This window comes from Phragmites australis, chromosome 4 (genome assembly GCF_958298935.1).
Source record: "Phragmites australis chromosome 4, lpPhrAust1.1, whole genome shotgun sequence".
Classification (NCBI taxonomy): domain Eukaryota; kingdom Viridiplantae; phylum Streptophyta; class Magnoliopsida; order Poales; family Poaceae; genus Phragmites; species Phragmites australis.
The window spans coordinates 17,891,496-17,902,888 of record NC_084924.1 but is presented as its reverse complement, the minus strand read 5'-3'; the positions used below and the strand labels follow the sequence as shown (position 1 = coordinate 17,902,888).

Sequence of the window (11,393 nt, the reverse complement as noted above, 5' to 3'; positions counted from 1 at the left end):
TTACTTTAGTTGTATGTACTTGGTTAATGTTGTCCATGTAGCACTGAGTCTCTGAGTGAACATGCAATCCATAGCGGCGTAGGTTATAAATATTTCTTTGTATATGCAAATATTTGATTTCCTAAAATTGAGTTCTCATTTTCTGGATGTCACATGCTCTTAATATCTTCAGAAATATATCGAGACTACTAATGTTCGTATGTAGTTAAGGGGAAAAAAATACAACCAACTTGAGAAAAAGATGTACAACATAAATGAAAAAGATGTACTTACGCCACCATGTGATTCTTATACGAGAAAGTGCAGTCATTGACGAAAAGGATTTATTCCGTAACACTTGAAAAGGAGAACTGTATCACAATCACGGCTGTGGCAGGGAGGTACTCCAAATGATCAGGAAGCGAGAACGATCCAGAAGTTGGTTTGAGGTACTTCAAATGGTCTGGAAGGAAGTCAGCACGCGCCTGACATTGTCGGAGCAGTTGTTATAAAGTATTTATACAGGTCTAGGCAAAACATTACTCTTCCCCGTACATTAGTGTTGAAGTACAAGTGAATTGTTAATCTGTCTTCGTTAGCTTATGCTGTTGGGCTCAATTAGTATGTATAATTGTTCAATCTTGTATCAAAGACACAGATCCTGAGTTCTTGACTGATGCAATTTAAATAAAAATACAATAATTAAACCATCTTTCACACAAGAATATTTATATGGCTGGAAAGATAAGAGCATCCCTTGAGGTGGAGCTAAAATGAGGATAAAATTGTTGTGAAATTAGGCATTAGCCTATGTGTAGACACTTGCCTAAACTAGTTAGAGTAGAAATCCAGAAGATCCAATGAGGAGTACGTTTTGAAGTCACATCCAACACAAGGAGGAGTCCATATACATGTACAACACAATAGTTTGTAATAGAAACGTTTCTCCTCAATAAAACAAGGAAGATATGGGAATCAATTTGTTTATCTGTTTCCACTTTGGAATTATTGATTATCTACAATCTTGATGAGTCAATTTCAGGTTTTACAACACGTTATCAGCACGAGTCTCAGGCTAAAGGTACATGCAATGATCTGATCAAGCCCGTTGTTTATAGAAGTTTTTTTTAGTGTATGTTGTAGCCCTTGTCTAGACAGAAGGCCCAAGAAAGGGGGCTAGCTGAGCCAATCACACCTCCACTGATTGGATCGTCGGTGAACTTTAATCACTGAAACCAGCCTTGACCGTTGTCAAGTCGCATGCTGCCTCACCACCACGAGTTGCAAGTCGACAACAGATGGACGAGCCACACCATGCCTTAGCGGGTGCGCGCACAAGCCAAGGAGCACAGGCCGCTAAAGACCACACTTCTGTGGGTCATTAGGCAGGCCACCGTCACCTTCGTTCTTCTTGACTAGAACCCCAGAAGTCGTCGTCCACCTTGGGCGAGCCACCGCTGTCGCCAATGGAAGGACCATGCCTCCGCAGATTCGACCTTGACGCCGAAGGACAACCCCGACCGAATCCACGCCTCCACGGGCATGATTGGGACCATGTCATCCCCAACTTTGGACAAGGCACGCCTCCGCAAGCCACGCTGAGTCGGCAAATAGCGTTGCCGGTCCTCCTCCTTCAGTCTCGCCTCCATGGGCTTGGATTGAATTGTTGCGATATCTTCGGTTTGCCACCATCATGCCTATAGCGGCATATTACGACGACAAGCTATGAGATATTTTCTTGATATCTAAATTCTTCATATAAATTTAACATAATACGGTATTTGATGAGATTCCTTTTTCATGTCATTGTCTAGAAGAAACATGATTCCAAAAGGAGCTTGCTCCCCCATCCAAAGTGGGCTTGCTCAGCCCTTTCCAAAGGGGTTGATAACACCCATCCAAAGGGGGTTGCTTCTCCCTTCCAAAGGGGACTCACTCAAGCTCTTCCAAAGCAGGCTTGCTCCGCCCCTTCCAAAGGGGCTCACTCAACTTCTTCGAAAGGAGGCTTGCTCTACCCCTTCCAAAGGGGCTCACTCAAGTCCTTCCAAAGGGCTCGGGGTCTTAAAGACTCCCCCCAAGGGGTTCATGATGACATGGCCTCGGAGGAGGATCATCAATACTTGCCCCTAAAGGGGATGCTAAAGGCTTGTCCTCTAAGGGGGTCATGGACGTGTCACAACCAGGGTTAAAGTTACCGACCGGAGCTCGGTTACCGAGCTCCGGCAGTAACAAAAAATTCGCGATAATTGCGGTTATCGGTCAAAAATTCAAAAAAAATAGAGAAAATTCATTTGGCAAAATTTGAAATTTGGAAAAAAAATTCGCGATTTTAGCCGTTCGGTAACCGGTCGGTTTGGACCGGTTATCGAGCGGTTTTTGCGATTTATCGAGCGATTTTCTCGAATTTTCCACATTATTGGTAACCGCTCAGTTTTCTCGGTAACCGCTCGGTTTTCTCGATTTATCGGGCGGTTTTCTCGATTTTCAGTGAAGTTCAACAAAAAACCCAAAAATTATCTCAATCTTCTAAAATCAATAACTAATTCATCTGAGCTTCAAATCAAGTGAAACAAATTTTGTTGGTTTCTCTGTGACATGATCTACATGATAAAAGTATTTATACTCATAAAAAAGTTCAAAATTTTCTGTGAGAAATTGTATTTGTTAAACCAAGTTAAATGCATAGTTTACTCTTTGCTAATCCAAAAATCATGAAACTAATTTTTTTAGTCTTCTTACATGATCCTATGTCTTTTAAAATGCATGAACTCATGAATTAGTTATTGTAACATGCATGATTGTGTAAATGTGTTGCTACTAGATTGATTCATAACTGACCCATCACACCTCAAAAATTAGTGAAACCACTTTCATTAGCTTATGTATACTATGATTTACGTAGGAAAAATAATAGTAGACATGAAAAAGTTAATTACAGTGCTGTTTCTTAACATATTCACTTTATGCTTGTGAACTTTGTAAAAATCATAGCAAAATTAATAAAACTCTAAATAAAGTGAAATCAATTTTAAATATTCTCTTAAAATACGTTTTACACAAGAAAAATATGTGTTTGCATGTTACACTTTTCCTTAACATGAGTTAATAACTGAGCCGCACGCTTCAATTTTTTTCATTTTTTTCAAACTTCCTCCCTATAGAATATGATGCAAACGACATTATTTTTTCAAACAAATTTCACAGAAGGTCTTAGAATTATGTCTAGTTTGTTTTAAGATTTTTTTGAATTTTTTTATATTTTTGAATTTTTTGAATTCAAATTTGGTTACCGTTCGGTTTCTGAAACCGGATCAGACCGAGAAGGTCGGTAACCGTGATTTTTGGGCGGTTACCGTCGCATTTGTGAACCGTGGTCACAACATGGGGCATGAAGATCCTCCTTTGAAGGGGTCCGGAAGACTTATTAGTGGGCTTACCGAGACATGGCCTTGTAGGGATGAGAAGACCTACAAATGGACCCATCAGAACATGGACCCACTAGGACATGAAGATCTACCGGTGGGTCCACTAAGATATGGACCCACACCTAGGAATACCTAACGAAGTTAAGCTCGCATATGAAGAGAAGATTGTAAATCTTGTAATAGACATTTATACCCCCAGTCAACCCTTGGTCAACTCCTTTATCTTGGGGGAAAGACCGTCCTTTGTACATGGCCATGCCCATGGCCTATAAATACTCCATGTAACCCTCTCACGTGGAGAACTATATCACTCCTAATACAATTCACATTCACAAGGGCGACCCCCGAAAGGCTATCTCATCGTGGAGACTTAGGGGGCTTGTCGACGGGTATAGGGTGCCTCATGACCCCAAACTAATATAAATCTCATGGTTTACTCTGGCACATAGATGCGAGGCCCGTAAAACAACTAAATGTCCCTCACTAATGTTTACGTGTCTCGATCCAAGTCTATCGCATGAACACTCTAACTCATGGTAGTTTACCACAACATTGGTGTTGTATATGGGGACGTTGCTAACTCCTCAGAGCTACATCCCTACCCAAGAAAAGCAAGTTCAATCCACCTTCATGGAATAAGACGGGATATAAGCCTAGGACCCTCAAGGTGTCTCTCCTCAGCACCAACCTCTTGGTGTTGCCCCCTTGCGCCTCTCCTGAGTGCAGCTCTTGGGCACTACCCCAGGGCACGCTCCTTGCTTGCACCCAAAGTGAGTCTTATCCTCCAAGGGTGTAAGTATCCTGCTAAGCATTTCAGCACCCTTCTAGAGATGCCACCATGCTCCTTGGACTCGGGCACACGAGTCTAGATTGGGATAGTACACCGCTTAGTGTTGAGGACTTGGTGGCCACTGCGTCCATGGTTTAGTGAAATTAGCTATTCTGTTCAAAAGGGAAAACAAAAAAAAAAGAGGGAAAAAGAAGAAAAAAGGAAAGAGAAAGAAAAACTCGGGTGCTAGTAAATATAATTTTTTTATTGGAAAATTGCAAAAATAATATCTGTTTATGGAAAATTGCCAAAATAGCACCTTGTCGACAACCAAAATGCTGACTAGCACCATTTAGTCATTTCGCCTGTCGATAGACCTATTATTAGCATTTCACCTACCGACTGATAGTTCTGTCGACATGGGCTCTTGCCGACAGTATTTGTCGGCATCTGGTGTGCTGACAAGCTTGTCTGCTTTACCGATAGATCCTAGCCAGCAAACCAAATGCTGGAAATTTATTTATTTTTACTTTTTACTTTTTAACAACCTTTATTTTTTTAGCCATATTTACTTTTTAAATAACCTTTATTTATTTTCCAAATGTGTTTTTGTAACTTGGTGTTCTTCTCTTCCTTGTTCTCCTGCAGGCGTGGTACAACATTTGGATGCTTTTGGTAGGGTTCCTGAAACTTGATGTTCTTTTCTTTTTTATTCTCTTGCTTACAGAGTGAAGAGCTCTCATTCAAGTACTCGCAATAAATATATGTCCAATGGTGCCTGTATTCTTTAGATACTCCTTCCTCAGTAAAGCACTCTATTGGATGCAACAGGGGTACTTTCCCTTTCTCATAGCATCTAGTTCTGCTTCACGTACCCAATATGCCCTCTCGCACTTCCTCTCCCTCTCTACCTCATATGCCTCCTCCTTCAAGTGGTTCTGCTCCTATCTCTACTTCCGCTGCTCCTCTTGAATGTGTTTGCACTTAGCCTTCCTTCTCTCATCCTTTTCCATCTGATGGGATTGTTTCCATGCCACCTGGTGCTCCTCGTGGAGTAAGAACACATATGCTAGACTCTGCTTAGTATCCACCGATTGTATGAAGTCACATAGTGGTGATAGAGATTAGCAACGGAGAACAAAATTATCAGTGTTAGTGATAGGTAGTTGTGATATAGTTTGGCCACTGGTGTATACCTGGCAGTAGCCACCATGGATGTTTCCCTCTGACAGGTCATACTCGTAGTTCCAACACATGAAGAACCTCCTATCGTAGGTGTCCGAGAAGTCGTTGGACTTCTTCTTCACCTTACAAAGGTCTACACACCAGCACATTGGAACTTCGACCCTAGTAGGCGTAGTAGCTAACATATATTTCTTTGGGAGAGGATCATAGGCCATTTTAGTAGGAGTAGAAAGAGCTTCATGCATTTGGCTTCATTCAAAAAGTGGCCTCCTAGACTGCTATTTATATTGAAAATCCATGTTGGTTCATGGATTGAGTCCACGGTGAATAGTGGGACAGGGAATTGATTCCTCTGCCTAGAGTGGTCTGAAAAGCCTACGTCTACAAAGGCTACCTATGAAAACATTTGTCTGAAAAGGCTACATCTAAAAAGGCTACGTCTAAAAAGCCTAAGACACACATTGTTTAATGTTAGGTTTACCATTGTATTTAGAGTTTAATGTTAGTTTAGCATTGTACGCAGTGGTTAAGGTTAGGATTAGCATAGCACGTAGGGTTTACCTTTTTACTATGATGGATCTCTCTCCTTCCTCATGCATCTATAAAAGCCTCCCCTAACTTCTAACTGAAGCCATAAGACTCAATGACAACTAGAGGTGCGAGAGGCCGAGGATCAAGAGATGTGGGGAGGGCACCGATGAGATGATCGGGTTTCTTTGGTCCCAATGCCTACGATGCGTCACTCGACAACCTCCCTTTGTAGGGAAAGAGTGAGTTTCATCCACCTCTTCATCTTAGGATGTACAACCATTGAAATGTGCAATAGCCCAAGTGCTCCCATTGACATAATTACGTTATCCAGATGTATGATATGATCATTAATAGAGGGTGTCGATTCTTCTAATATCCTTTTTGGGAGGGTGAGACCTCTAAAAAAAATTCAAGATCATATTTTGAGACAAATTAGTAATAAATATGTACACATTTGCAGGACTTCGACGATGATGACAACTGCCGCTATATGAGATGGGTTGATCCACCTATTGAACATAACATTTAATATTACATCCATCACTTTTGAGACCGTATTTTTGACCTGCATCGGGAGGTTGATGCTATTCCAACTTTCTCCTGAGGAGGATGAGCTAGTCATCCACCTCGATGATCCTACTGTATGTCTTGATCCTTGTTGCCCCTACATGTGCCACCAAAAGCCTGCTCCTCATCCTCCTCCACCAGCAGCCTAGTATGGTAATGGCGGCTATTGGGAGTCAGGATCATCTTGCAGTTCATTATAAGCCAGTATGACTAGAACCACTGTACCCCGATATGTTGCCTTAGCTTTATGCTATATTTCTTTGTATCGTAATTTTCCAATTACAATAAAGGTTCATCCCATCATGTAACATAGTAGTACAACAGATTACACTACCATGTAGTACTACCATACAATTTTATTAGTAAAGTTGGAAATCTACGACTACAATAGATCATACTGCGTGGATCGAGGATTTCCCCCCTTCTTCCACATGTTGTTTCGTGCTCCGCTTCTTCATGGTGATGCAAAAGAGCTTTACGCATGTGTAGTAGTTCCTCATGCCTCTGAAGTTCAGCTGCTGCCTCCTTAAAATATCCTCTTGCAGATGACGTTCCACTTCTCCCCTTTGAAGTTCCTCGGCCTGTCAATTGTGTTCCTATTCTCACCACTGATGTTCCTATTGGCGCTTTTGACGTGCCTCTTGTCGCTAACGTGCTTCCTTCATCCTGATCTAGTACTCACGTTTGGCTTCAACCTCTCTGATATATCCCCCACTGTAAGATGGTCTTACCACATTGATCTATTCCTTGAAGTGACAAAGCTTTGGATGATAAATGTGATGTTAGGAGTGTTATTCCTAATGTAGAGTTCTGAGACATGAACACAATGAAAAAGATGAACACATCATAAAATCATCATTAAGATCCGGACACATGAAAAATCGACTACCAAAAATCTCCACATCAAAAGATGTTGACATCCGAACTCGGTTGCCACACTGACAGAACGGATGTTCATGCTAGTGTGGCATTCCCATATGATGGTTCCTCCTCGAATCCATAATGCTCTCCTCCTTCTAGGCATTACTCTTCCTCGTCTTCTCTCACACGCGCGACTCTACTATGCTTACTGAAAAGCAAAATAATCTAATGGGGTGACTTCTCCCACGGGTGCCGCTGGCATTAATATAGGGGTATTTGTCGACATGCAAGTGTCGCACTATCCACCACTAATCGAAGCACCGGATAATGATACAGGTTTGTTGGCATACGGAAATTTTCCGACATAGTGCTATTTTGGTATTTTTTTCATAAACGGATACTAATTTTTGCGATTTTTCAATAAAAAATATCATTTTAAAAAATCGTGCCAGTTCAACCACGAGGGGCCGGCGGCGGCACGCCGGAATCCCCAAACACCGAAATGGAGCATAGCGCCAGCGCCACGCATGCAGCCTACCCAATCAAATCAAACTCCCCGCGCGCCGCTCACTGACACCACCAAAAATCCCGCGCCCGCTGCTCGCGCCGCGGCCTCTCGCCTCCGAAACGCTTCGAATTTTAGAACCCCGGAAAAAGAAATTCCCAATCTTTCCCTATCCTCCCCCCAGAACTCGAGCGAATTTCCGAATCCCGGCGGAGCGGAGATCGAAAGAACCAGAGGGAGGCAGAGCTTCCCTCCAACCCCACCTCTGCGAAATCCTTCGAATCCAAAAATAATGGCGGCCTCATCTCTCTCCCATTCTCATCCCGCCCCGCTACATAACCGCATCCCACCATCCATCCTCACATCCTCCTCCGTATCCGCCTCCGCTCCGGCGCCTAGCTACCACTCCTACCCCGCCGCCGCGCTAGGAGAGTCGGAGTAGGAGCAGCCGCCGCCGCAAATGCACATGACCGACAAGGAGAACGCTGCCGCCTGCGCCGCCCCACCGCGCCTCACCCGCGCCACCTCCAAGCGGGCCGCCGTCGTCGCCACCAAGCGTAAGCGCGTCGCTCTCACCGAGCTCCCCACGCTCTCCAATGCCTCCCTCCTCAGCCCGCACCACGACGACGACAAGCCCAAGAAGAAGCCCCTCCCCGCAGCCGAGCCCAAGACCGCGCCCGCGCTCAAGCCGGCGCCTCCCGCTGCCGCCGGTGTCGGGGAGGAGGATGAGGGGGACCCGCAGCTCTGCGCGCCTTACGCATCCGACATCTACTCCTACCTGCACTCCATGGAGGTACGCGCGCCATGCCACACACGCGCATCCTAGTTTCTCTCCCTCTCTCTCCCTTCGCCGCAATGCCATCGCAAGATCCATCCTAACGCGGAGGTGCGCGCGTGCAGAAGCAGGTGAAGCGGCGGCCGGCGGAGGACTACATCGCGGCGGTGCAGGTCGACGTCACGGCCAACATGCGCGCCATCCTCGTCGACTGGCTCGTCGAGGTCGCCGAGGAGTACAAGCTCGTCTCCGACACGCTTTACCTCACCGTCTCCTACATCGACCGCTTCCTCTCCGCCAACGCACTCAACCGCCAGAAGCTGCAGCTCCTTGGCGTCTCCGCCATGCTCATCGCCTCGTAAGCATCCATCCATCACTACCCACATTGCTGTGCCAGATGTTCAATTTGTTCAAAAATGGAGTTTACTTTGGAATGTTGGGTCGAATCGATGCAGAAAGTATGAGGAGATCAGCCCGCCGAATGTGGAGGACTTCTGCTACATCACCGACAACACCTACACCAAGCAGGAGGTAGGTGTTGGCCTCTTTGTATGCTTTGAATGCGATTTGTCTTTGGATCTTGCCACGGATTGATTCTGAATTGGTAATTGACTTGTTACTTCTTGGTGCTTGTGGGGATGTGTAGGTTGTTAAGATGGAGAGTGATATACTGAACCTTCTCAAGTTTGAGATGGGCAATCCCACCACCAAGACGTTCCTAAGGTAGATCACAAACCAAATTGATCTGAAAATGTTATCTCCATCCTTGTTTTTCAGTATTACTCTATTGCTAAATGTTTTGTGCCCTCTCTGTTTTCTTGTCTGGTCTTAGGATGTTCATCAGATCTGCCCAAGAAGATAATAAGAAGGTAATGACACATTAACATACCTTTCAGATTTGTTACATCTGAAACTTGAATTCTGCCGCCATTCAAAGGCACTGTTGTCTGATCCTGTTGTTGTAATGCATATTGCAGTATCCTAGCCTATCGTTGGAGTTCCTGGGGAGTTACCTTGCTGAGCTGAGCTTGTTGGACTACAGCTTGCTTCGCTTCTTGCCATCACTTGTTGCAGCTTCGGTGGTGTTCGTTGCAAGGCTGACCCTTGATCCACACAACCATCCCTGGGTATGATATAGATCCGCAACACCCAATCCTTGCTCTGAGCCATCTGCTATGAAATGTAACTCATTTTGTTCTGTGTGATTGCAGAGCAAGAAGTTGCAAACAGTGACCGGTTACAAGCCATCTGAGCTGAAGGACTGTGTTACTGCCATACATGAGTTGCAGCTTAACCGGAAAGGTTCGTCAACGATGGCGATCCGAGACAAATACAAGCAGCAAAGGGTGAGTATGAGTCTTGACAGGCACTCGTGGTTCCCCTATCAGATCGTTTGCATAGTCTCTACTGTCTAGTGTTCTAAGTTCTAACAGTGCAATAATCTCTTGAACAGTTCAAGGGTGTATCAGCATTGCTACCTCCTGTTGAGATTCCTGCATCATACTTGAAGAACTTGAAGGAGTAGGTGTTCCTGGATAATTTAGTAATGCCACCACTCGAGCTTTCCTGAAGCAAGATGCACAATGGCCAAGGTCGAGAAGTGACTTGTTGGTCCAGTTAGGGTCCTGACGTTCTTGTATGCTGCGTCTAGGAGCTTTCGGAGTTAATTTATTCGAAGTTGAAGCTCTAGGAGGCTAGGCATGTCCAATCTTGTACCTGTGTATCATAATCATACATTACAAAGCCTTTATTGTTGGGGGCGCAATCCCAGAATTTCATTTACTTGTCCTTGCACCTTTTTCTCGATTATTTTTCCATGCAGTTTGTCTGTTACTAGTCCAGAACACAAAAATATTTTAGTGGTCAGTTTTAGATCAGAAGGTAGGCTTAGGGATGTATTTAGATCTTTTGGTGACCCAACATGCAGGAAGTAGTATGCTCTTCACACAGGAATTAAGTCTTCGCAGACTTGGAACATTTGTGAATGATCATTATTTCTATAACAATGTGCACCTTTACTGTTACTGGAAAAACTGGCCCCATCTGAAGGTCTGAATTCTGATTGTCTGACTTGAAACAAACAGGCAGGACGTCTTGTCGTTATCCTTCCATGAAAACACTTGCAGTTCTTCCATTTGTTCTTTACTTTGGTATACTTATTTGGGATGGAGTAGAGCAACCAGCAATGCACTGAATCTGAAAATTCTTGAATCCCTGTGCATATGTGGTCCTGGAGATCTAGCAGATGAACTAAATTAACAATATTGTTTCCTTGTATGCTCTGGCCTGAATGCCTGATTGTGGCAACTTTCATCTCTATATGTTGATCCATCAAGTGGCTAATAACTTTATTATTAACCTTGATTAAAACATATACATGAGTGGAAGTTTTGGTGATGAAATTGCTTGATAAAATTGTTAATTGCCATGTTCCAGTAGCTCTATGTTAAGTAATTCCATTTCTTTCTGCCATTTGTGCATATCCTTTACTGAACAATGAAGTTAATAGTTCAGTTATTCGCATAGTTTGCCTTGACTGCATGTAATATTCATATCTCTGAATGCAACCAAGGGTGAATATGTTACTAAGGGGAAGTGTGAATATGTCGCTTCAAATCTGAAGTGTCAGCGATTTGCAAATAAAAAAACCTTTTAAGTGGCCTATTTGAGTACAAACTTGACTCATAAAGCATTTTTAAGTGCCTAACTCAATACAATGCCAGCTCAAATATGTTTGTTGGATACCAAGAGGTGATTCTGTTTCTTTTGCTGCTTGAAATGTTTGTATAATAAAAA

At 43.7% G+C, this 11,393-nt stretch overlaps 1 protein-coding gene across 1 annotated transcript; it reads left to right on the top strand.

Annotated features, from left to right (window-relative positions):
* The first annotated feature begins 7,922 nt into the window (after positions 1–7,922).
* Positions 7,923–10,375, top strand: LOC133914251 (cyclin-A3-1-like). The gene is made up of 8 exons (XM_062357379.1): positions 7,923–8,615; positions 8,723–8,955; positions 9,053–9,128; positions 9,244–9,320; positions 9,430–9,466; positions 9,575–9,724; positions 9,809–9,943; positions 10,051–10,375. The coding sequence occupies exons 1-8, from the start codon at positions 8,283–8,285 to the stop codon at positions 10,120–10,122; spliced, it is 1,113 nt and encodes a 370-aa protein (XP_062213363.1). The 5' UTR covers positions 7,923–8,282; the 3' UTR covers positions 10,123–10,375.
* Positions 10,376–11,393: the final 1,018 nt, after the last annotated feature.